We start from the raw sequence: 26613 nt of genomic DNA, 5'->3' as shown, positions 1-26613 counted from the left end.
TTTGCATTTTTAGAGATGGGATTTCACCATGTTGGCCAGGATGATCTTGAACCCCTGACCTCAGGCAGTCTGCCCACCTCGGCCTCCAAAAGTGCTGGGATTATAGGTGTGAGCCACCTCGCCCAACCTATTTTTAATTGCAAAACTTACCTTAACATATATTTTCAACTGTTTAAATAATGTAAAAATGTCACTTTCTAAAAATACTTAAAATGTATCCTCCAAGCCTGAAGCTTCCTTTTGGACATTTTACAGAACTCTCTTGCATGTTACTCCTGTGGTGACATATCAAAATAAGAAACTGATGAGGGTTAAAGTTCAAAGTCATGTGCTTTTCCGTTTAGAAAATTAAAGAGAAATAAAAGAAGAGCCATATTTTTCCAGGAAAAAGATTAAGATAATTAGAATTGCTCAGCCAACTTACCAGAGTTTATGTTGACACAATTACCAAATAGATTATCTATAACCCCACTAATGGATCTTCAAAACTCTGTTTGCAGAACTCATTTTTTCATGTTACTGTGTTATACTTAGATGAGCTGGTCTTATGTATTGACTTACGTACTTAAGTTAATTTGTTTACTTGATACTTATTAAGCTATTAGATTTGTATTTGATGTTAGTTCTTTCTACAAAGGGAGAAGCGATATACAAAAAATAATGCATTTTTGCCTTAGGTTGAGGTCATGAAAATGATGGTACTTAATCTTTATTTTTTTGACGAAGTACCTTTTTCTTTGTCGGTTTTGTGTGAATTTTAATACCTTTTTATTAGTTTTAAAGGAAAACCACAAAATAAAAACTAACTTTTGCATTATTAAGCACACCCTTGGAGTGTCTAGAGGTTGAGAAAAACTTAGTTTCAACAACTAAAAAATGAAACGTAAATATTGACAGGTTTGCTTTCCTTGTACTAGTCTTGGTTCAGTCCATTTTCTACACAGATGCTAGAGTCATTTTAAAATGCAATTCCGATTACATTTACTGCAGACTTAAAAACCTCAATGACTCCCCCACCCTCACTCCATCCGCTTTAATGATACAGTTTAAACATCTTAGCAACTGTCGTCATCCACACCAGCTTCTTTTGCTGTACAAAACTACCTCCTGTCTTCAAAGTGCACCATGGGCCTTCTTCCTTCCTTGCCTTTTCCAGGGCTGTTCTCACTGTCTAAAGTGACGTTCTCTTACTTCTGTGGCTGAACTTGCTAAATGTTTGTGCTTCCAGAAGGAGCTCAGAAATCTCACGTCTCCCTGAGGCTACTGTTCCTGTGCCCTCTTCGCATTCTTTGCATCTCTCTGTCTGGACCAGGATTAAGAAACACACCTGGGAGCAGCTCCCTGGTCCCTGTTCTGTAGTAAGCATATGAATTTCCTTAGACACACCAAAATACCACTGGAAATGTGTTCAGGAGGAGGATATTAAATGTGTTATGTATGATTGGGAAGAAGTAGGATTGATAAGTGAAAATCCCTAAGAAGTAGGTTCCAGTCACAATATGGTCCTATCCCTGGACTGCCTTCTCAGGCGGATGAGCCTGGGTACATGTCAACCTTTGACTTCACTAGATGGAGTGTCCATGTTTGATGTCAGAGCTGAATAACTTGAAGCTACAGAGAACAGGCTGAGCCTAGCAATCTTCCATCATTTCCCATGTGTCACTCAGTCCTTCCTCCAAAGTCAACTTTAAAGGATTAAACCTTCTTGAGCCACTAGCTACATAATTGATGTTTTCAGCTTATCTAAGAGGTTGAATACCCAGTTGGATCTTACCTTTAGTTTAGCACTTAACATGCTATGTGAACTTCCTGTCTTCTATAGTAGTTTGTCTGTGTGTTAAATCCTTATGTGGACGATGTACTAATCTCTTTGTATCCTCAGTACCTGGCGTAGTGCTACACACATAGCAGACGTGTAGAGGAATTGATTGAATTAAATTCATCCAGCTAATTGATGTTAATTAAATCACACTTAAATGGTGTCTTTATACATTTACTAAACTCTTAAATTCATGGTTATGCTGCAAGTGTGGCATCAAATCCTATACCTAGAGAAATATACATAACTTCTCAGCAAACAATAAATAATGTTTGTATTTTGTATTAGTAACACTAGAAGTATGACTCTGTTTCATTCTACTGAGAAAATGAAGCAGATCTGTAATTTGCTGGGTTTTTTTTTTTTGCCTGAAGATAAGCATATGCTCAAATATATCTGAGCCAGATGTTCCACAGCATAAACTTGAGTAGCATGCAAAACTCTCTACTTATATCCATAATTCCACAATGTTCTAGGTAAGTTTAGCCTCCTAGGTTTTCTTGTTGCATGAGCTCTGTAGTATTAAGTAATATTTGCTTTCTATTCAAAATAGGTAGTGCTGAAAATGCCTTATTTTGTGGATTACTGGAGATTGATGGAAAGAATCTGAGACTCAATGGAACTAGTCTTAGAATCTAAACAGCCCTGGGAAGAACTCAACAGAGAATCAACATCATTCTTATTATATACATTATTCTGAGACCCAAACTAGCAAGGTGCTCTGACAGAGTTCACATTGCTACTTTTGGGTACAGCCTGGAAAAGAATAGAGTTGCCTTGACTTCCATACTATTCCCATTCTGTTATATGTAATTGAATCTCCATGGCTTCTGCTTCTCACTCTTCTCTCTGTACCCCCAACAGAACTGGAAGTGACAGATGGAAGGATTTGTATAAAGAGAAAGCTAAATAAAGAGGAATAGGGAGCTGAAGAGTGACTGAGAATTTGCAGTCCAGTATATGGGTAAGATACCAATGGAAGATGACATTATGAGCATTCCTGCCTAAGACCCAAATAAGTTTTGGCTCTAGGTGAATGCTTGAGGAGTCACTAACATAATTTGAGCATGCTGAAAATTGTCATAAGGAGTATTTTGGTGATTTGGGATTTAGGTAGGTATGTTCCTATGAGGCTGTGTTTACAGTAAGAGTTCCTGTCATTGACTTTCTCTTTGTTTACCTCTTGCCCAATCTTTTCTATTTCAAGGGGTTAGTGAGTTTTCACACTGAATTTTTCCCCAACTGATTTAGTACCAGGTGGACAGCTCTAGAAAGAGATGTTCCCTATTTTCTGGCTGTAAGTCCACAGAGCTTAATTCAAGGTATTGACTCTGAGCTTCAAAGTCTCTAGTGGCTTAGATTCTAGAAAACTAAGAAATCTATATTACATTTATTCAGTAACAGACCAATAAGATAGCATTCAATTCACTCATTGCTTTTGCCAGTCAACTTTGTGGCAGAGATCACTGCCACATTGAATTATGCAGGATTGAATTTGTAAGACTAAGATGACAGGGATTTGAAGGCATTTGGATTCTTTAATTTATGGAGATAATGTTTGTGAGAAAGAAATTTTTTTTCTTTCCTTTTTTTTTTTTCTTTTGAGATGGAGTATTGCTCTGTCACCAGGCTATAGTGCACTGTCGCGATCTTGGCTCACTGCAACTTCTGCCTCCTGGGTTCAAGCCATTCTCCTGCCTCAGCCTCCCGAGTAGCTGGGACTACAGGTGCACACCATCACACCCAGCTAATTTTTGTATTTTTAGTAGAGATGGGGTTTCACCATGTTGGCCAGGATGGTCTCTATCTCTTGACTTCATGATCCTCCCCCCTTGGCCTCCCAAAGTGCTGGGATTACAGGCATGAGCCACTGTGCCTGGCTGAAAAATCTTTTAAGAATATTTGGAAATATGAAGCCACAGGCCTCATTTAGAACAAATTGTGGATTATATTATGGAACCGAAGATCCCTGTATTCACAATTGCTACTTAAGAAATGTTATCACACCATTTGGATGGGCCTATAATAAAAAAGAATAATAAAGGATTGTGGTTTGGTCAAATATCAGCAAGGAAATTTTATTCAGTCTTTAAAATGTAATGAGAGAGAGATTGAGATGCAAACACACACACACACACACACGCACACACACACACAAACACACACAGAGTTTAGATAGTAGGCAAAATAATGAGACCAGTAAGGAAGAAGAATGCAGCAGAGGTGGTTTTCAAAGCAGCTTACTAACCATAGAACACTTATAAGAATATGTAAGTGTTTGTCTGTGCTTAGATTGGAAATGACCTTTCTTCAGCATAACATCTGCTGTGTGTGCTATAAAGAAAATGGCTGCTAGAGTGAATGTATAAATGTTAAAAATTTCTTGTAAATAACAACATCATCAAAATTAAAAGCTATGTGGAAAACTACAAAAATACTAGCAATTCACATGACAATGGATTAATGTCCTTAATATAAAAAGAACTCTTATGAGTTAATAAGAAAAATAAAACTCTAATAAAAGAAGAAGCAGCCGGGCGCAGTGGCTCACGCCTGTAAACCCAGCACTTTGGGAGGCCGAGGCAGGCGGATCACCTGAGGTTGGGAGTTCTAGACCAGCCTGACCAACATGGAGAAACGCCATCTCTACTAAAAATACAAAATTAGCTGGGTGTGGTGGCACATGCCTGTAATTCCAGCTACTCGGGAGGGGAGGCTGAGGTAGGAGAATTGATTGAACCCGGGAGGCGGAGGTTGCGGTGAGCCGAGATGGTGCCACTGCACTCCAGCCTGGGCAACAAGAGCAAAACTCTGTCTCAAAAAAAAAAAAAAAAAAAAAAGCAGCAATTTGCTAGAAGAATTACAAATGGCCACAGGAAAAATGGAGCTTTATAAGTTACCAGATAAATGTATAACACATTTATTTTTCTGTGATCATCTTGGCCAAAAATTTATTTAAATTAATGATATGCCCAGTTTTTTCAATGATTCACTAATAAGGACGTTCTTATACTTTGCTGAGGGGCACGTAAAATGGTTCAACACTGCTGGATAGCAATTTGGAAATAACTATCAAGAGCCTGAAAATATATTCATGATTTATGAACGAATCATCCTTCATCCTAAATTGTATCTTAAGGAAATAATCAGAGATGTGCACAAAAACATGATTGAGTACTGTACTATATATCCATAATAGCATTATTTATAACATTAAAATTGCAAGTGAGCTGATTATCTTCCATTGACTAACATAATAAAATCCTATAAAACCATTAAGTATTGTATTTTCTAAGAATATTTGATAATATGGACATCAATTCATGTAAAATAAGTGTATTAAACTGTATGTGAAGTATGATTTTTAAAATACTTGGTAATATTTCTAAAAATTACATCAACAGTTATTGATGGATAATCAAAGAATAGATACATTTTAATTCTTTATATTTTTATGAATTTTAAAATTTTTTGACATAATTCTTTTATCGTCAAGGAAGACAATAAATACATTTTCCTAATGTACAAAACAATCATGAATTTTGAGTTTATAGTTTGGTGAATTCCAGCAATTCTATACAGTTGTGTAACTGCCACTTTATTCAAGACATAGAGCATTTTTATCACCCTGAAAATGTTCCTTATGTCCCTTTGTAGTTGATTTCATCTCCCGAATGATCCCTGGCAACCATTGCTCTGCTTTCTGTCACTTTTGTCTTTTCTAAAATTTCATACATAATTTTGAGATTCATTCACATTACTGTGTCAATATTTTCTTCTAAAAATATATATTTTGAAATAATGCTCAGTGTGTGGTTCCCTCCAAGAATTAACTGTAGAGGGAAGAGGCCATGGAGCATAAGGCAAAGAACAAGAGATCGAGACTCAGATCTTGGGGAAGTCACCTATATTCTCGGATTCTCAGTTTGCTCAGATGTAAAATTAGGATGATATCTTTCTTACCCTTATCTCAGCATCATTATGGGTAATGGATCAGAATATGTTTGTTAAACCACTTTGTGAGGCATCAACATCAGTTTCTATTTTTTATTATTATTGTGAACCTGATTAAAATGGCTGATATGTAATTCAGTGTTCCTGTCTCCTTCAAAATGAGATATGCCTTTACATAAAATAGAGAGTTGCCTTCATAAAGGTATATTATGACATCAAGTTAAGCCTTTGATGAATTGCCATCATGGGAAATGTTTATGAATTGTCCAGATTTTTAATGAGTGGCAATTGAATTCTCTAGCTTGAGTTATTTTCAGATTGAATTTTTGATACCTGTACTTACTCCTTTTCCTCTTTTGCTTTTCTTTTCCAAAACCAGTTCCTCTGTATTTAGATGTTGGTCTCTACTTGCAGTTTAGAGTCTGAGAACTTTTCCTTTTATTAATTTTTTGAGAGTTGAATAAACAATTCTTAGACTTTTTAAGGCTTTGGAGTTGAGATTTGGGGAAGCAAAAGGGCACTGTAGAGTCAGTATGTGTTCAAATCAGTTTATAGACAAGCAATAGTCACCATAAGGAACGCTAAATGACTTGCAAGAAATGATTATAACAAACATGGCTAGTTCACTCATTCTTCATTTGTTCATTCTATAGTCAACAAATTTTGATTGAGTTTCCATTATGTTCCAGACAGTCTGCAAGGATCTGGGATACAGTCGACAATTGCCCTATAGAAATTACATTCCATTCGTAGATTAAGGCCAAAAGTAAATAAACCAATCAATTAAATAGTTACCAATTCTGAAAAGTACAGGAAGAATTCAAACAAAGAGCTGCAATAAATGTTGAAGGAGGGCTCAAGAGATCAAGGAAGGACTCTCTAGGGAGATCACATATAATCTGAGTTTCCCAGCATGAGAAGGAGCTAATCTCATGAAGAGCTGGAGGAGAAAGCTTTAGAAGAGGGAACAACATATGTAAATGTCCCGTGACAAGAAACAAAACTAGAAGAAATAAAAGTGGTTAGGCATGATGAATTGGAAATGTCAAGAGTTGAGGTTGGAGAGAGAGGCAGGATCAAATTTGTCACATTATCAAAAACGAGGAGTTTGGAGTTTTTCTTAACTCCATGGAGAGAACTAGATGATTTTACTCATAGGAGTGGCTTGATCTATTTTAATTGTGGTGTTTTCATAAAAGTAAATACATCATGCTCTCATCTGATCTGTAGCCAACAGGTTTACTTGCAAAGAATTTAATTAAAGTACAAAGAAAAACATACGCATTAAAGCTATATCTACCTATTCTTTACTAAAACAATAATTATGAGTTTTTCCTTGGGATAGTATCAGGCACTACAGAACATTGTAATTCTTTCTCTATTATCATCTCTCTCCTTCCTTATTGAGGAAGGCTTCCCAGAGACAGCTGGGTGTCCCATGCAGTCAACCAGATACCCTGTGCCAACGCATGTACCATTTAGGCGCCTGCGGATGGCTTTGGCTGGATGCTGAATAAAAGCAGTCAGAATCTGATTTATTAACCAATTTAGAAGGTGCTATAAATCAAATTCATCTTTGGTACCTTCATTTTCTAACTTAGTAGCTTCAAGTTAGTAGTAGAGTCTTGATAATATTGTTTTATTTTCTCCCTAAATACTCTGAACATTTTATATGAAGTCCAAGTAAATGTGAATAATCCCTGTAACCATATAATTTTACTTATATGGTTACAGAGATACCTTTGGTCTGTACTTACTATAACAGGCATAAAGTTTCTGGCCACGTGCATCTTTTGTGTCATTTAAACAAACATCTTGTCATAAGTTTCTAGAATATTATCTTTCACTCATGAATAGTGATAGATCATGGTATTTTTTTGAGATACCAAACTTGAGTATCTGAAACTAAATCAGTTACCTTAAAAACACATTTTACTTTTTATGTATACGTTTTTGAACCTTATATAATATATCAAGAGTTTATCTTTGAATTCAAAACATAGCTCTGAAACTTACAGTGTAAACTTGGGTGAGTATTTAATCTTTCTGTGCTTTAGTTTCCTCAACTAGAAAATGCAGGTAGGAATCAAAGTTGGATAATACTGATAATTACATGAGTTTGTATATGTTTAAAAACTTACCTCATATTTGCAAAAAATCATATAAGTTATTTAGAAACACCCCTTTTTCCATTTAATAAATACTGTGTTTCAGGCATTGTGTTATATATTGAGCATACCAAATGAGTACAGACAATCCTTATCTCAACAGAGAGGCCAGCCAGATGTAACTAGAAGGTAGGGAAAGGGATATGGAAGTCAGCCGTGCAAATAAAAGAAACCCAGAGCTTCTGGAAGAACCACTGCTTCTTCTGTGCTTTGCAGGATTCTGGTGTTAGGTTAGATAAGTTAGGGTCATTGGGTTGTTTTTCCTTTTTTCAGATTTGTCAGAGCAAATACCAGCTTCTTTTTGGGAAGCCTCAGGAACCCTATATAAATATTTTTATTTAATTGGCAGCAGCATATTGTAATGGGTAAAAGCATGGGTTATAGAATAAGATAGACCTGAATTCAAGTCCGTTTACCAGCCACATGACCTTCTGCAGGTTTCTTAACCTCTCTGAGGCTGTTTTCTCATGTGTAATACTGGGATAACAATACTATAGACTTTACAGGTTTGTTATGATAACTAAATGAGCTACGTGCTTAACACTGTTTAGCACATAGTAAGTGCTTGAAAAAAGTTATTAATCATCATTTTAATATTATCACATAGCCACTATCTATTTTAAAAATAAGGACTCATAAAAGTTAAATGAATTGCCCAGTGACTTAATGTGGATTCAAATCTGTTTCTCCCTGATTTCAAAATCCATGTAGTTTGCATTTATTTTATGCCTCATCAGGAGAAAAACAAAACAAAAACTGGACCATTGTCTCTCATAAAGTAAAATCATTTAGTCCCTCCCATTACTATTAATGTTAATAAAAATAAAATGAAAGGCTCCTGGTTGTCAAAAATATGATACCAGAATAAATATCAACAATGTTGCATTTTTTGGAAGGCTGTCAAAAATAGATAGCAAGTACGGTTTTCATTAGCTTTCTTTATTAAAATTCTCTACCAAGCGGAGTTACTGCTTTGAGGATCTTCCAGATCACAGTATGTCTCTGTTTCCCAGGTGAGCGGACCTTATGGTCCAACCCAGGGCTGGCCACTAGTGCAAGAAGCCCAGACGCACAAGGCAGGGTGTGTGGCTGGGGCAGGCCCTCAGCTTTCATTGGTGTGAGTCAGAAGGTGCTTGAGAAGGTATATGTGAGGTTTGAGCTTGAACTTGTGTTTGATTTGGGATCCATTGGCCAAGAAATCTGACTTCAGCTGCACTGTTAATAGTGAATGCTGAGCTTCCCTCCAATTCATGCAAGTTATTCAAGCAGTAATTGGAGCTTCACTGCTTAAATGTCTCCTCCTAAAATATATTAATTCATAAGTTATTTATCAAGTTGGTCAAATTTATGGCTTTCATAATGAAAATGTATCTAAAATACCTACATTATGTGTGTGGGTGTGTATTTGTGCTTACATGTGTGTATGTGTTGCGGATATTTAAACTTAGTTTAGAAAGAGAACATTTACAATAATGAATAGCATTGCAAATATTAGAAGAGTGAATATTAAGTGATCAGAAATGCACATCTCAAATTCTTATATTTTTATCAAGCCTCTGGGAACTCATTAGAATTTTTGAATTATACTAAAACCCCATCCCCTTTGTGAATGGAAATTTTAGGGTTTCAAGGCTGAATAAAGTTGTATTTTAGCTCTAGGCCTTTGAATATCTGTTATACATTTTTTGGTAGGTGTATATGTAGGATTTCTATTTTTGGTAAGGTGGAAGCTGCTTATATACCTCTGTCTTTTCCAAAGTGAGACATTTTATATATTAAAGTTTTACACCCCATTATTGGAATATATGATTCCCTCTCATAACCACTATCTATTTTAAAAGTAAGGACTCATGGGACTGCAGAGGAAAGCAGTAAGGAGAGTCAGAGGTGGGTCTCTTCTCATGTGTTCTCTGTAGCTTCTTCTCTTACTGGAAGAAACAAAGGAGGAGATGAAGGTGTTTTGTTTTGCTTTGCTTTTCCTAGATCACTAGCTGTGGGAAGGGTGGCACATATGACTCCAATATTGGTAATAATAAGTTGCTAATATTTTTCTAGCTGTTACCATGTGTGGGAACTTCTTCTAAGGTTTCTGTCCATATTGGCTTATTAATTTCACATTATCCCTTTGACAAAGGTAATATTATTATCCCCAGTTTGCAGATGAAGGCACTAAAGCATGATGAGATTAAATAACTTCCCCAAAGTGATATGTAAATGGTAAAGCTTGGGTTTATCTTCAGGCCATTCAGTCTATGGCCTGTGAGCTTATGGACTATGCTACATACACTGCCAGTGGTATCCTTGAACAAGATAACAATACTATTACTAACAACAACAAAAGTAATTGAATTTAAATGTGTTTTTCTCTATGTTAGCACTGTGCTAATTGCTTTAACCTTCACAAAAACCTGGAGGTGGAAACTATTGTAGACCCCATTCTTACAATGTGGAAACTAAGCCTCTGAGAAGTTGTATAACTGCCTCCAGGCCACATAGTGGGTAAGAGGAGGCACTTAGGTTTGGATAGAGTCTGTCTGACTTCCAGAGTTACAGATAAAGATAGGGAGGATGAAACACAGACAGTCCAGTCCCTCCTCATTTCTTGAAACAAGCATGAGCTTTCCATTAGCCCGTCACTACCCGCCACCACCTCTGTTAGAAGTCAGGGTCAAAAAGAGTAAATTACTCACATCAGTTCAGGGGTGTGTGTGTGTGTGTGTGTGTGTGTGTGTGTGTGTTTTGGTCAGCTATTACTTAAAATCTATGTTGAGTATTCTAATTAATTTAGGAAACAATGTTTAAAAAGAAGCTAAATTATTAGTGAGTTTCCCCTCAAAGCTTCCTAAAGGACCTTTATGAGAAGTAATTCAAGAGATTCCAGAGGATTAAGAGACTACGATATTTAAAGTACCCCATAACATAATATTGAATATAATCCTGAAGAGAGTTTTTGTTTTTTTTTTTTCCTAAAAAACTCTATGCCATCACGTGAAGAATGATTAATGGCCCAAGATCCCCAGTGTAAAGAAGAGGAAGTGTGAGTGGAGCTTGTTAAGTATCCTTATACATTTGGAAAACTATGCTCTGGGAGAAAAACTTGACTTGGAAGTTAGAGGGAAGGACGTTTCACCTCAGTCTTAGGTAGAATTTTCTGTCAACCAGAACTGTACAGTCATGGAATGGGCTGTCTCAAAAACTCACCCACTCTCTGTCACCACAGGCATTTGTGCAGAGGGTGGACAGCAGTCAGAGATGCTGTCCCAATAATGGAGGGAAAATGAATAGATAACAATTGTAGTTATGAGATATTTTTATTTTACATGGAATAAATGCTGCTTAACCTACTTAACAAAGTGAGCCATGTATTTTAATAAATTTTAGTGTATTTTAGAATCTATTATCTACAAAAGATGGCAAAAGGGGAAATATACCTTAAGAAAGGAAAAAAGTTAATCTGTTTGAAAACATATATTTGGAAATACATTAAGGAGTGTCCTGTAGGTAAATGGAATCTATAAAGAGATCTAATATTTTGGAAAATACTGTAGAAGCATCAAAAAATGCCTAAGAATGTTATAGCTCTATTTGAGTGAAGTTAAAAGGAAGAAACAGGAAAGTATGTTTTTTGACAAAAATGATAAATTGCCATAAAGTTCATGAGACAAATGATTTTTTGAAAAAAATAGTGGTTCTCGGTCTTTGAGGAAGTGCCACATTGTCTTCCACAATGATTGAACTAATTTACATTCCCACCAACAGTGTGAAAGCGTTCCTGTTTCTCCACAGCCTCGCCAGCATCTGTTGTTTCTTGACTTTTTGATCATTGTCATTCTGACTGTTGTGAGATGGTGTCTCATTGTGGTTTTGATTTGCATTTTTCTATTCACTATTCAGTGATATTGAGCTTTTTTCCATATGTTTGTTGGCTGCATAAATGTCTTCCTTTGAGAAGTGTCTGTTCATGTCCTTTGCCCCCTTTTTAACGGGGTTGTTTGCTTTTTTCTTATAAATTTGCTTAGGTTCCTTGTAGATTCTGGATATTAGACCTTTGTCAGATGGATAGATTGCAAAAATTTTCTCCCATTCTGTAGGCTGTCTGTTCACTCTGATGATAGTTTCTTTTGCTGTGCAAAAGCTCTTTAGTTTAATTAGATCCCGTTTGTCAATTTTTGCTTTTGTTGCAATTGCTTTTGACATGTTCGTCATGAAATCTTAGCCTGTGCCTATGTCCTAAATGGTATTGTCTAGATTATCTTCTAGGGTTTTTATAGTTTTGGGTTTTACATTTAAGTATTTAATCTACCACAATCCCATTAGTGGTATGTATCTCCCAAAATATAAATCATTCTATTTTAAAGATAATGTACACATATGTTCATTGCAGCACTACTCACAATAGCAAAGACATGGAATCAACCCAAATGCAAATCAATGATGGACTAGATAAAGAAAATATGCTACATATACACCATGGAATACTATGCAGCCATAAAAAGAACGAGATCATGTCCTTCGCAGTGACATGGATGGAGCTGGAAACCATTATCCTCAGCGAACTGACACAGGAACAGAGAACCAAACACCGTTATGTTCTCATTTATAAGTGGGAGCTAAACAATGAGAACACATGGACACAGGGAGGGTAACAACACATACGGGGGCCTGTTGCAGGAGGAGAGCATTAGGATAAATAGCTAATGCATGTGGGGCTTAATACCTAGGTGATGGGCTGACAGTGCAGAAAACCACCATGGCACACATTTACCTGTGTAACAAACCTGCACATCCTGCACGTGTATACTGGAACTTAAAGTAAAATAAAATATTTAAAAAAGAAAATTCAAAGCACAACAAAATTAATAAAAGAGGCCAATCATTAAGCAAGCAAGACGTTAATATTAAGACTACAAAAGACTGAAGCAAACGAAAGTGTCTACAAAGGCTCACCACTGGGCTTGTTCCTGGTTTTTCCCCTGGTTGCTTAAATATCATCCTTCTGCACTAGGTGCACTACATCCATATATTAGAGCCTGAAAATATATGTACAATTGATGTCCAGATACCTATGAATTTTAATGTTGTAATAATAAACTCTGAAAAATTACATTGCAGCACTGTTATTTTGGTGTTGTTTGCAGAAAACACATTTCAGAGGGAGGCTTTTGAGTTCTCTGTACTACCTGGTCACTGTGTCATTTCCTTTTTGTTTTCTTAGGTTTTCATGGGTCAGCTCCTTTTACATCCAAAAGATATAAAGAAGACAGGGTGCAAAGTGGTACAATACTATATTGAGGGTGCTATGACTTTTTTGAAGAGAAGGAACGTGGTCTTCAAAAGAAAGAATTCAGAAGGTCTATACAATGGCCCCCTTGTCAGTACTGAGAATGAGCTCAAATTTCATCATGATTCTTTGGTTTAGTATCATTTACACAGAAAATAAAAAGGGAAGATAATCAGTGGAAAGTGGGCTTTTCTGTAGCACGGGAGAGAATTAGAGTTGGCTCAAAGGCAGGCTCTGGAATACAGAAATCTGATATGCCCTGCTTGCTATTTTTTAGGATACTGAAAGTTAGTATGATTATTTCAGAGTTTTAAGCCTGCTAGAATTTGTTCTGCAGATATGTAGACATCTACATTCATAAGATTTATAAGTAAGCACTTTGAATTTGTGAGATGCTAATATCTGGGGCTGGGCTTGCTCCTCTCTGCTTTTTTTTTCTCATTAGACTTCTCTCTAAAACTGGGGAAGGCATCTTCTATGTGAAAATATAATTTCTTGAAAGTAGAGAGAAGGGTCTTGAAAACCCTTCTTTAGATGTTTTGATAGCAAACAATTCTGGCACAAAGCGTCCCCAGTGATGGAAGAAAAACTGCCTCTCATGCACTGTCATCCTTCTTTGATCTTTTACCTCTTTTGCAGTGTAATCTCCAAATCAATTCCCTGAAGGTTTTGTGCTTTTCTCCTCTAATTGCTATTAGAGAGGGCTGTGAATCCTCCTACTTCCTCACTCTGCATAGTTTCTAACAGTTCTCTTTGACCAAAGTTATTCAGTAAAATTAAAGGGGATAGGATCAAAGGCCATGTGTTTTCAGAATGATGCTGTCATTTTTGTGGGGTCCTTACCATTTTGAAATAGTGCAGGGCAGGGGGTAGGCAATTGCAGTTTTTCAGCATTTTCATGGAGCAGAGATCTCACCACCTCAACCGAACCACTTAAGGGCATTCATTTAAAAGCTTAGAAAGGCTGGAGGCTTCCCCACTAAAGGCAGCATCTCGCAACCGGATGAATACCACACTGCATGAGGAAAACCACGCTGCCCTTGCAGTCTTCCACCTTCCTCTTTACTCCATTTATCAAACTCATGGTAACTCACAAGAAGCATTCAGTTTTAATTTGTCTTGCTTGACTTCATTACCTACTACCATATGTATGCATGCTTAATGAAAATTGTCAGTGGGCTTCCAGCTCAGAATCAGCACATGCTACCCAGAAGATGGATCATGGTACAGGTATTTAGTATATGCCAGGCACTGTTCTAAGTGCTTTGCCAATATTAGCTTATTTAGTCCTCACAACAACCATAGGCATAAGGGTTTATTTTAATCTCCATTGTACGGTTAAGGACTCCAAGACACAAAGAAGGTACGTAAATCTCCCAAGACTAGCTTCAAAATTGGAATTTGAACCATGCAGCTTGATTCCAGAATTCATGCTGTTAACTAATACATCAACATCAGACCAAAGTAATAATCTGAAAGAAATGCTGAGCGTTTCTTCTTTGAAGTCTTTAACTCTTATGTAAGATTAAATTACCAAAAAACAGAGGCAGTGATTTTATTCCTGAAGTCCCTTTTGAAAGAAATAGGAGACAAGAGAAAGCTTGTCTTTACAGCCTAGTAGACTGGTTTCAATCCAGACTCCAGTTATACTAGTATGTTAGACTTGTTACTAATTTCTCTGGATCTCACTTGCTTAATCTGTGAGATAAGAAAATGACCATAACACCTACTTCATAAGGTTGACATGGGCATAAACCTATGCAATGCATTGTGCTAGGTGATACATGTGAGCCGATATTATTTTAATACTGCCTTCAATCCTTTGTGGAAATAGAATAGTAACAGAAAATGAATCAGCTGTGTATGAGATCTATTAAAGTGATATTGTTTGGTAGATAATCAGAGGCATAAATTTTACTATACGAGGTAGGTCAATGGTCTGCCTTCCACCCGTGGACTAGTTTTCTGCAATATCTTTCTTAAATTTTTGACACAAGACCATTGTGAGTGAAATGGTGTTGTAGCGCAGTGTGTCAGGTATTGATTTCATGCTGGGGTGGGCCTGTGTTGTCCCGGTTCTGAATTACAGCAGTGTATCACATCTGCTTGCACCACTCCCAGTTCAGCTCTGACTGCATAATAGTCATGGAGCTGGGATTTACCAATCTCTTCAAGTTAATTAGAAATGGAAAATCAGCATAGTCACAGAGTAAAAAATAAATAAGATGGCGATGCTCCAAGGATGTGGGGATTCTCCCCATAGGAGTTGTCAGGTCAACTGCTCCCACTGAGGTCCGATGCCTGGGGGCACATGGGAGCCGAAGGGGGGTTGTGTCAGGAACTCCCTTCTCGTCTCACCGTCCCAACTTACTATGTGAAATTATCCAATTTCTACCTTCAAATTGAAAAACTGTCCTTTAATTCTCTCTCTCACCACAGGAGTCCTAAAGACTATACATTCCAACTCAGCAACTGTTTCATAAAGCCTCCTTAGAAAATGATGGGGGTGGACACCCCACTTGAGGAAAGTCCATTCTTTATAGACAGCATCCCATGTGGCACTTTATGGGTTAAACTTGTGTTGCAGAGAAACGGTATCAAGTGGCTTTCCAGGAGATAACCCCCATTTAAAAACTGCCATCTCTAAAAGGTGAGCCAAATGCCCATGAGTTTAAACTGCTTTGTATGAAAGGAACAACCCCGTGTGTTTGAGTTTGCTTCTGTCTCAGTGTCTGTCATCTATACAACCGATTATCAGGATGAAGACTGTCAATCACGGTTAATAAAAACCTCAGAACACGACACAGATCTCTTTTACTATAGATGTATTTGATGATAGCCTCACTTTATTATGTCACATAAATCAAAAGGGAAGCATTTATCTCATCATTCGGAGGCACCCCTTCTCTCCCTGTGTCCTCGCCCCTCCCCCCGTACCAGTTCTCAGTCCCTCAAAGATGCTTTGTGCAAGAAAGTGCAAGTTTCCCGTTCTGGCTTCATTTTTGTTCCCTTTTGCGATCCTCCTGGCTCCCCCCCAAAACCAAGCTAGCAAAGCAATGGCCCCGGTTCCCCCCCAACGCCTGACCTGCGTTTACTGGGAGGAGAGCGGGAGAGGGAGCGCGCATTCCGGAGCAGGCTGCTTTGACTCCGACCACAGGCTGTTTTGTGCAGGCTGTCCCTCTTCTTCAAAATCGTGCATCCCCTCCCCGAAGCAGCAGGCAGTGTGCCTCCATTCAGCCACATTTGGTATGCATGAGCACGGCTGCAGAGAGAGGGGAGGTGGCTTTTTTAAGAAGGTTCAGGGGCTCAGGCAAGGCTACTTGACTAGTCTTCCAAGTTCCAGGAAGCCTCTGCCCTAATGGAATTTGCAGGTGTGGAGATGACCATGGGATGCCAGAGCCGTGGGGGACCGTTTATTTTCTAGGCATTGCTCAGGTTTTCAGTTTCTTGTTTTCCTGGTGGAATTTGGAAGGGGTCATGAATCAGGCTGATGCTCCTCGACCCCTAAACTGGACCATCCGGAAGCTGTGCCACGCAGCCTTTCTTCCATCTGTCAGACTTCTGAAGGTACTGTAACTTGCAGCTTTGAATGGCGCTAATTGTGCTTTTCAGATTTAAATACCCAACTTGGGGACTTGGGCTGGGACGCACCTTTGGGGGAGCCTAAATGCATGCAGTACTGGCTCTGTGGTCCGTGGCTGGAGAGAGGTTCTCAGTACTCCTGCCCTCCCCCCACGCCCCCCACCCACACCCCGTGGTGTCAGAGACAAGAGCCTGGTGCGAACCACACTCGAGAAGGAGATTTTGGTCTCAGAGAATGGGCTACCTGGTGCTCCCCCACCCCTTTTAACCATTCCTAAAACAGAATTAATTAACTTCTTTGGGAGGGTGGGAATAGTAGTGGGAGTGAAATCTCTTACTCCCTTGTGTTTGGCTCCTGGGCTTTTCTTTCTCTCTCCCTGGGGAAGCCCTTCGACCCACTTTCCCTTTAAATGGAACCAGAGAGAACAAAGGATTCTCCTCATTAGTTTAAAAGCTTTGTGTAGTTAGGTGGCCAGTCAGGTGAAGATGAACAAAGAATGAGCCTCCTCAGACAGTGACTTTTTTGGTGCCCTTGTTTTTAGAAAAGGCATAAAAATGTGAGTCTCCTGAGTGGAATCAGTAGTGGGAAAGTATTGTTAAACATGTATTGAATGTCAGCTCTCTCTCTAGCTGTGAGTCACACAAAAGAATGGCACTACACCTGAGCAGGAATTGCCACCATGTGTCTGCAGCGCTTCTCTTTCCAGAAGCAAATGCATTAAAGATACTGAAAAAGTCCATACAACTCTGTACTAATCCACCTTCACGATCTTTCTTGTGGGGGCGAAAACACAAATTAGATTTAAAGGTGCAGGAAACAAGCATTTTTGCCCAGCAAATAGAAGGTGGTAATACTTAATAGGGAAAAATAAATATCTCTGATGTTCTATATCCATTCGAAGTTAAAAAAGGCAAAATTCTTAATTCTCTTTTCCTGAGTATATGTGCTCTTTTGATTTAGTGACCACAGAGCATTGAGTCCAGTGGGCTACAATGGAGAATTAATGAATTAGCCCTGAATACGTTACACTTGGAGAATTTTGTTCTGAGGATGTGTTCTGGTTAGGTAAGATTTGATGGGGACAGTTAGTTCCATACAGCTAAGTGGTGCCTCACAACAGAGTATTACCCCTTGCCTGAGTTTTCCTTTTCTTGTTAAACACCAACTGGTATTAACTTTCAACAAAGGCTGCCCCAAGTGCTGTTCAAACTCCCATCATATGGTTGTCATGGCGATGGCTTGCTTCCCTAGGGACTATTTAGGAGGAAAGGCAGGTTTGGGTATGGGTAGTAGAAGAGACTTTTCCTTGGATATGTGTGTTTTTGCTGTGGTGTAACAACATGTGTGATAGGGCAAGAAAAAGAATGAGGCCAGAGAACTAACAAATTGGTGTACATTTTCTCCAGAATCACTAGTGAATCAAGAGTCAGGGGCAAAGAATGGGCATATCTAAGTCTCCGTGAAAGAATTCAACTCCAGAAATTCGAAGTGCAATGAGAAACATTTTTTTCAGTTAAAGTCATGTATCAGCTTTAACCCAAAATAATGCTTTTTAACTCTTCTTGACACATATGTGACTATCACTCTCCATATATGATTAATTAATATGCTAGTTTTTTAAAATGGAGAATGTTATTCATTTACTAGTCATCACAAAACCAGCAGAGAAGTACCTACCTGAGGTACTTCTTTTAGAAGAAGCTCTGTCTTTTTAGGAGAGTGAGCTCTGTCATCTTTTTTAACTGAAAGTACTGTCCATACTTTCAGGAGACATTGTTAATGCTACAGCCATACTTTCATTGGCATACAGCTCAATCTTACCATCCTTTATTAAAGTGATGCTTTGTAATAATTTATTGAATAAAGTGCATTACTGTGTGTCCTTCCCATTTTTTCAATATCTAGAAGACAGGATGGAACCTTACTGGAGAACTTTTTTCCCAAATGACATCTGTATTTTTGAAAGATCATAGCTATCCTCTGAGACTTCAGATATTGAGCACATTTCAAACTCTTAAAAAAATAAAGTCATACCAAGTTCTTTCAGCAATACTTAGAAAGAAATAAAAGCTGCTTTGGTATATGAGCAATTGTATTGTCCACTCTCTGGCTGTGAATGCTATGTATTTTTTTCCTATGGATTGTTGTATGTTTCTCCTATGGATTCCTGTGTTTGCTTTGCTAGTTCCTATGTATTCTCGCCATTTTATCTTTTGAGTAAAATGTAAGTTCATGAATAATAATTTGCATGTTTTGGTAAATGCTCTTCCTGGCTTAATCTAGAAATGAAATATTTAATAACAGTATTTCTTATGTCCTTTCCTTTCTTTCTCCTCCCTCCCTTCCTCCCCCTTCTCTCTCTTGTTCCACCTCCCTCCACACTACCACCACTATGTTAATTTGATGAATGGATTCTCTGGGAATCCAGTAGATTATTGAAATCTTAAGGTAACAAAACCAATTCTCCTATTCAACAGGTAGTGCTTATTCCTCTTCCAAGCATTGTTCTAATATGACCTGCCCTCTCTCAGTGCCCCTACCTGTCAGTAAATGCAGTGTAGGTCCTGATGGCTTGATTAGATTTAGCTAAACTCTGATCAGTCACCATTGCTGACAGACTGGACTCGAGCCAATTTCCCTTTCTATCCTTTTCCTTGAAAATGTGTGTATCTTTGCTAACTTCCTTTGGTATCATGTTAATATTTAGAAATGGCTTCATAATCCTATTTCCTTATTTTCCATTTCCTAATAGAAACAGGATACTAAAGAATTAGAAGGGGAAGGCCGATATCTGAAGTATGAATTAAACCCAATGAGCGTTGGAATATACTTATTATTCCTCCTGAAAGCATCTCATTTGTTGTTTTGTCCATCTCAGAGCAATTTTTGAACATGCCAACAAACTCACATTTTGAATTTGGGGTTGAACATGCCAACAAACTCACATTTTGAATTTGGGGTTGCATTTGGAAATAAAACTTGGAAATGAATTTCTGGACAGGCACACAATGATGATAGCCAAAAGACAGAGCCTGTTTTCAAACGGGTAAATTTCAAATGGGACCCTTTCCACATCATTTCTCTTCTGTTGTCGTTTGCTTTATTCTTATGTGTTTCAAGATTGCGTCTTACTATTAATCACAAAAGAAGTCAAGTTTATTTCAGTGACAGAATGTTCTTAGCATATTTCATGTTCATTATCAGGTCTATCTTTGCCATTGTTTTATTTGGAAGATTTTATTTTGGTAACATGTTGAATTCGAAGATTATTTTTAGGGCAGAGAGCTTTCTGTGTATTGAAGTCTTGGCGAACTTACTGAAGGGAAGGCTTCTGAAAAATGGGTTGCATTGGGAGAAGGGGACACTGTATTTGTGACAGATTTTGTAAAGATATTTAAGTCAGTGTGTTAATGAAGACCAAATGATTAGTATCATTTTTAAGACTTTCAAATTTTTATATTGAGAAATCATATGACTTTGCTCACTTTAGGCAATGTCAGAAATAGAATAAAGAAATTATATTCTGGAAAAGTCAGCCTGGACACTGGGTCCTAATTCCACTGTGTTCCTAACCAGCTGTGTGACCTTGGGCAAATTACTTAATCTTTCTGTAACTTGATGTCTTCTTTAAAATGAAGGGTTTGGCTCTTGACTGGATTTAGATCTAGTGTCCGAAGCCTGCTATGCAACTTGGGCATTGAAGAACGTTGTCTATTTGGACTGAAAGAATTGAATATTAAAATGGAAGAAGGAAACGGGTAAACAACAGTGTTTAAATCATATTAGGTTGGTGCAAAAGTAATCATATTAGGTTGGTGCAAAAGGATTTTAATGGCAAAAACCATGATTACATTTTCACCCACCTAATAGAAGGCCTTGTCTGCTAAGCTACAGCATTTGACCATTATCTTGAAACTAGGGGGAAGGGAGAGGCAATTAAAAGAATTTTTGCAGTGAGGTGATCACCAGATTTAGGTATTATGTAGTTGCTCTGGCTGTAGTGTCTAAAATGGGTGAGATGATGCAACTGGAAGCTGAAAGATTAGATTAGAGGCCTGGGGAATTGATGAGAACCTGGCTAAGGCAAAAGTAATGAAGGTAAAATAAACAGGGCCTTGCTAAATGGACTAGTTGTGGTGGAGAGAGGAATCTAGGATAACTTCTGAGTTTCTATCTTTGCTGTAGGGTTGGCTGGTGGTCCCAGCATCTAAGAATTAAGATCCTGAGAAGGAAGTTCCTCTTTCCCAGGCTAGAAAGGGTATTTCAGTTATTGTCTCTAGTAGGACTGACAAAAGTAAAGAATATTATTCCTTATCTCACTCATCTCATTAATGAGGATGAGCCCCATGGAGTGTCCGATAGCAGAATTCTTTGAAGCAAATACTATTCAGTCAGTAATGTCACTGTATTTTTGTTATATACCCTGCCTTCTGATAAAACTATGTAGAGTTTTACATAGTAAATTCCCTTTTTAATTTTTTTTTTTTTTTGGAATCTAGTCAAAAGCCCAAACTCTTATTTTTTATCCTTTCTCTTTTTGATACAGAAGTATTACTTAAAGTAGGTAACACAAGGGAATTAACTGAAGGAGCAATGATCAGGTTGGGTTATCAGATCAGCACAAATTCTGCCCAAGTGCTAATGTTTTACACTTCTATAATTCCATATAATGATAACCAATGTTCATTCTATTGTCTCTGAAGCAAAGTAAGATCCAAATAACCAAATGTATTTGGTCTGTCTTCTATAGTTGATTTCAGGCATTCCAGGAACTGATTTCCCTCTGGTGTTCTCAAACTCTTCAAGGAATAATTATGTTGAAATTTGTTTCAATTGTGTTTTAAATTTATGACATTCAAGTTGTCCCATTCACATCTAAAATTCTGAATCTTTACAAAGGAGGTAGAATGATGTCAATAAACCAGAAACTTTGCTTAGCCTGGACAGGGTACTCAGCCACATCCTAGGGAGCAACAGTTAAATTTCCACCACAAGAGAGGAAATACACACCTATTATGTCTAGGTGAATATATCAGTGAATCCTCGCAAGCAAGGCCAGGATATTTGTAATGGACTAATTCCATGAAGTGACTTGAAGATGGGAAACTTGAAGAATAAACTGCTTTTAGGAAAACATGATGTATTGTTAGGCAGAATTTTAATGGCTACAAATAAAAGAAACTTCCATCTTTCCATCTCAGCCTGCCAGCCTCAGATTTCCTTAAGAAAAAAAGAAAAGAATAAAAGAAAATGGGACCAAACTAAAACCCAGGAGAGAGGGAAAATGGTCTGGTGTGTATCAAATGGTGGCTTCGACTCAGGCTGCTGAACAGTGAACCATGTGACTTGCCTTTTTGTGAAATGTTCTTCAGGCAGCCTAAGGAAAATTCCTGAGGCAACAAGAAACCCTCCTGTCTCTCTGGAGAGTTCTGTCTCCTGATGACCTTTTTTGTGGAGGCAAGAATGAAAATGTGTGGTCACTGGGGAGTGAGGAGGAAATGGCTGGGACATCCAAGTCCAGGGGCCACTGCACTCTGGGATGCTTGGAGGCACAGTAACGGCCCTGGCAAGGTCTGTCTCAAGGGAAAGGGCCCTGCCGTCCTGCCAGATGACTTCCTGCAGGGAGCCAGGACTCTGCCTACCCAGCAGCGGTTCCACACCCTCCCCTCTGCTCTTCTGTTGGTGTATCCTCAACTGGCTCCAAATTAATTTTCAGATCATATTTTTTCTCCCTTTCCATTATCTAGCATGAAAAAGAGTTTTACAGGCTGTGACCAACAAAACATATTCAATAAATGTTTAATGAATGAACAAACAAATGAACAAACACATGAAAGATACATGAAATCCCAAGAATGCTTAGAACCACTTGGGGAGCTTGTCAGAAAAGCAAATAGTCAGGGCCCACTCTCGGAGGTGTTGACTGAGTAGGTAGGTGGTGGGTTCAGGAATTTGCATTTTCACTGTTCTGCCAGTGATTCTGAAGTCCAGAGCTCTTGGAAGGACCCCACATTGAAAAAAGCTGCCATAGATTCAGCTGAGCTGGATGGAAACTTAATTCAGCGGCCCCTCTGATGCTGGTATCTGGGAAGAACAGATTTTGTGTTAGTTGACAGTGGGAGTAAAAGGTTTTAAGTAAACAGTTCTCAGGTTTTCAAAATGTAATCATGAAAGATCATTGACAGAAAGAGAAGTAAATTGACTTCAGCTGCCCTGCTCTGAGTTCTAGATGATAGAATCTGAAGAAGTGTTTTTCCCTATTTCTTTTTATTTTCTGTTTGTTTATATGATCATTTCTCTGTAGTTTTTTCATGAAAATTTTTAGTCACATGATGTGAAATTTCAGAATTTTCTATGCTATTGAACTTAGATGGAGATATGGTTGTGAACGAGAGCTCCTAAAAATAGTCTTCATGGTCAAGATTCTGGAACATCCTACATATGCCCCCTTTCTTTATTCCGCTATAATGAATGGCCCTCGGGCTTGCAGTGGTCACTCAAGGGCATGTCCCTTAGATTCCAAGGTATGTGATAGGACCAAGTGAGAAGTGGCCAGTTCACTTTGGGGCAAAGGCTGAAGCAGCCATAACTGATGCCCATAATTCTAGACTCCCCAACCCAACCACCTCCACCCCACAACCTTCAAAAACTAACCAACGATTCTGGACAGAAAGGAGGAGGAAGAGAACATTTAGGGCTTTCATTTGGAAAAGCATAATTATATTTACAATTAATTTTATACTTGGAAAATTTTTTAAATGCTGCTTAATATTAAATATTTAATATGAAAAAAATAGAATGAACACAATTTTCCTGGCTCTTGAGCATGTGGCAAAAATACAGTGCTGTGACTGCTGGGGTGGGGGTGGTTCAGGTATAACAAAATCTCTAGGAAGGGCACACTTAATTTTTATGTTTATCACACAGAAGATTTGTGTTTAATAGCCTGTGGGAATTCAGATCTAACTATTGGTTCTTCTGTACTTCATTTTCAGAGGGACATGCATAGGAGTTGTAGTGTAGGGATATCATTGATGAGTTTTATTTCTTTTCTCCCAAATAAGTAAAGATTCTTCAAGGTTTAATGCATAGGTAGGTAGGTAGGTAGATAGATAGATAAAATAGATAACTGATAAGGAAGGTAGGAAGAATTCCTACATTTTACATATTGAATTGTCTTACATGAAGAAAGTTTTATCCAACACAATGAGTACTTGAAGCAGTGTTTCTCAAAGTGTGATCCAAGACTGTCTATGATAGAATCAGATGACAGTAACTTCACATAGACCTACTAAGTTAAACCCCTGGGTGGACCTTGCAAACTTGCATTTCACAAACAACTCAGATGAATGTTACGCACTTAACATTTGAGAATCTCTGCTTCTAAAGTGTAATGCTTTAGTAAAGAGATGTTTGCTCATTAAAATTAGGCTCTGGCATGACCAGGCCTCAGTATCTCATTTTTATTGTTAAAAATTGAGCACTCAGTATCTCTCTATACATTTATATAGATTCAAAATGTATCCACATCTTTAAAGTTCTCATGCTCACAGAGCATTGAATGACTTTTATAATGATTTTTTAAGGGATCATGCAGGAAACCTAATTTAAATACCAAAAATGTGTAGACGATAGGTAGTATTCCGGATTCAAAGAAAATATGGCATGTCAGACTCACTCTTTGTTTACTTTAGGAGACTGTACACTTTCATGATTAGAGGCAGAAAAACTTTGCAGCAGAGAAAGCACATTAAGTCTAACTGCTGCCCTAATCAAGTGGCCATTGCTGAATCAAGTAAGCTCTCTCTCATCTGCTCCTTTTCCTCTATACTATCTCCCAACTGCTAGGATCACCCATTCACCACACTGCCCAAACTGGAAAACCTGGGTTTGTGCCTTTTGCCTTGTTTTCTCCCATCCTTATGTAATTAGCCAATCAGTTCTGCCAGATTTCCTCATAAATATATCTCTGTTCCACCCCCTTCTGTCTATTCCTAGTTCCCAAAATCAGTCTCTCTTTTTCTTGGGCCCAAAATACTACAGCTGCCTCCAGTGTTGTCTACTTCAAATCCATCCTTCCCACAGCCACCAGAATGGTCCATTTAAAATGCAAGTAAGACCAGGAGGCTGCTGTGTTTGACATTCTTCAGTGATTCCTCATCTCTTGCAGAATAAAACGTAAGCTCTTTGGCATGGAATACAAGACCCAAGGTGATCTGGCCTCTGCCTACTTTGCTGCCTTCTTACCTTGTTTTTCCCCTCCTCAAATCATGGAATTCCGTGTAGCTGAGTTTTTTGCACGACTTATTTCTACTGCCTGGAAAACCTGCACCAGACCTTCTGCTAGCTAACCCTGCCCATATTTTAATGCTCAACGCAGGTAAGTAGGATGAGTTCAGAAAAATTTCCCTGAATCCTCTAAGCTAGATAAAGCTCGCCTCTCCTGCATGTCCATAAACATCAGTGGGTATTTCTAGCTTTACTTTTAGTATGTTGTGGTATTATTAGCTCTTCCAACTCATTTTGAAAATCTTCTTGAAGTTGAGAATCATATCTTGTTCAATTTGGTGTGTGTAACATTTAGCAGAGAGCCTAGAATGTCTCGGGTGTTAGATGAATTATATCTGAATAGGTAAATATTGGAGAAAATGAGTAACTATGTTTTTGATTAGTGTTCTGAAGTTGCTACTTAGAGGAACCAAATGGTATTATAGGGTCTTGGTAATTTTTTGTGATTAAAGAATACCTTGAGCTTGAGATGATTTAGTTCATCGATTCCCCAAGTTGGAAGATTAGTTAGGGAGTTAAACCAATATTTCGTGCTCAGTGAAAGTGACCCAGAATAAAATATGTACTCAAGGAAGAATCTTTGTAGGTAGCACCAGATATCTGCTTTGATAATATACACTGAAAGAGAAAGTGAGAGATAAAAATTATCTCATCTATTCATCATGTTGGAGAAAAGGTATTTCTTAATATGATGATCTAACATATGTTAATATATTTCCTTTAATATTATTGACTGGGTTACATTGTAAAATAGATAAAATACTGTTAGAAGAAAAACTGTACTGTTAAACTTGCTGGGGCCACCCTTGCTTTATCCTCTAAATATGTCTTTGGAAAATGTCTAGAGATAACTGTGTAGGCTCTACCCAACTGAAATATTTTGGTGTTTCCATTTGAAGGTAAATATGACTTAGGATTTATTTTTCTGTTAGTCATAGGTTATTTTACTATATCATGTATCATGGATCAAGGTCAAATAGAAATCTTAGCTTATCAGATTCCTACAGGGAAAAAATAAATCAGAGTCAAAATAACTTGCTTATGGAAGAGATCAGAATTATTAGAAAATCATGCTACTGTTTGTTGGTTAAGATCAATAATACATGTGGCTGGAAAGAAGGTAAATAACTATTTGCTGGCATAATCTCTGTGATAATCTCGCTAGAAGAAAATATTGGAAAGAATGAGCTATCATATAGGCTTCCATAAGAAATATTTGCTCTCTTGTGCTAGTCCACAAATAAAGGATCACTTGAACATTTAGGACCTGGAAGATAAGTTTGCAGGGTCGTTGAAAGCTTTGCGCTAGCCTAATGATGTTTCGTTAAAACAGGATTTCTCAGCCTCAACACTACTGACATTTGGGGCTGAATAAGTCTTTGTTGTGGGGGACATCTGTCCTGTGCTTTGTAAGACATTTATTGGTATCTCAGGTTTCTATTGGAACAAACCAGGAGCACCCCGCAACCCCCGCGATGCCATCCCCATTGGGAAAAACAAAATTTCTCCAGATATTGCC

At 37.9% G+C, this 26613-nt stretch overlaps 1 protein-coding gene across 25 annotated transcripts in view; it reads left to right on the top strand.

The window, feature by feature from the left end:
• The window catches only part of TRPM3 (transient receptor potential cation channel subfamily M member 3), a 901150-nt gene that overhangs the window by 310860 nt on the left and 563677 nt on the right, over positions 1-26613 (top strand). For 8 of the 25 annotated variants that reach the window (XM_009456721.4, XM_001140619.5, XM_009456720.4 and 5 more), the window contains exon 1: positions 4621-16789. The exons of 11 other annotated variants lie outside the window; for them this stretch is intronic. In XM_009456721.4, the coding sequence (XP_009454996.1) occupies positions 16613-16789 (177 nt within the window). In that variant the 5' untranslated portion in view covers positions 4621-16612. Of the gene's footprint in view, positions 1-4620; positions 16790-26613 lie in introns of those variants that run through there. 6 more of the 25 variants (XM_054658889.2, XM_054658887.2, XM_054658884.2 and 3 more) reach the window with 5 other exon arrangements.

The sequence above is a fragment of the Pan troglodytes genome, chromosome 11 (assembly GCF_028858775.2).
Source record: "Pan troglodytes isolate AG18354 chromosome 11, NHGRI_mPanTro3-v2.0_pri, whole genome shotgun sequence".
In the NCBI taxonomy this organism is placed as follows: domain Eukaryota; kingdom Metazoa; phylum Chordata; class Mammalia; order Primates; family Hominidae; genus Pan; species Pan troglodytes.
This window is presented reverse-complemented; position numbering and strand designations above follow the sequence as displayed.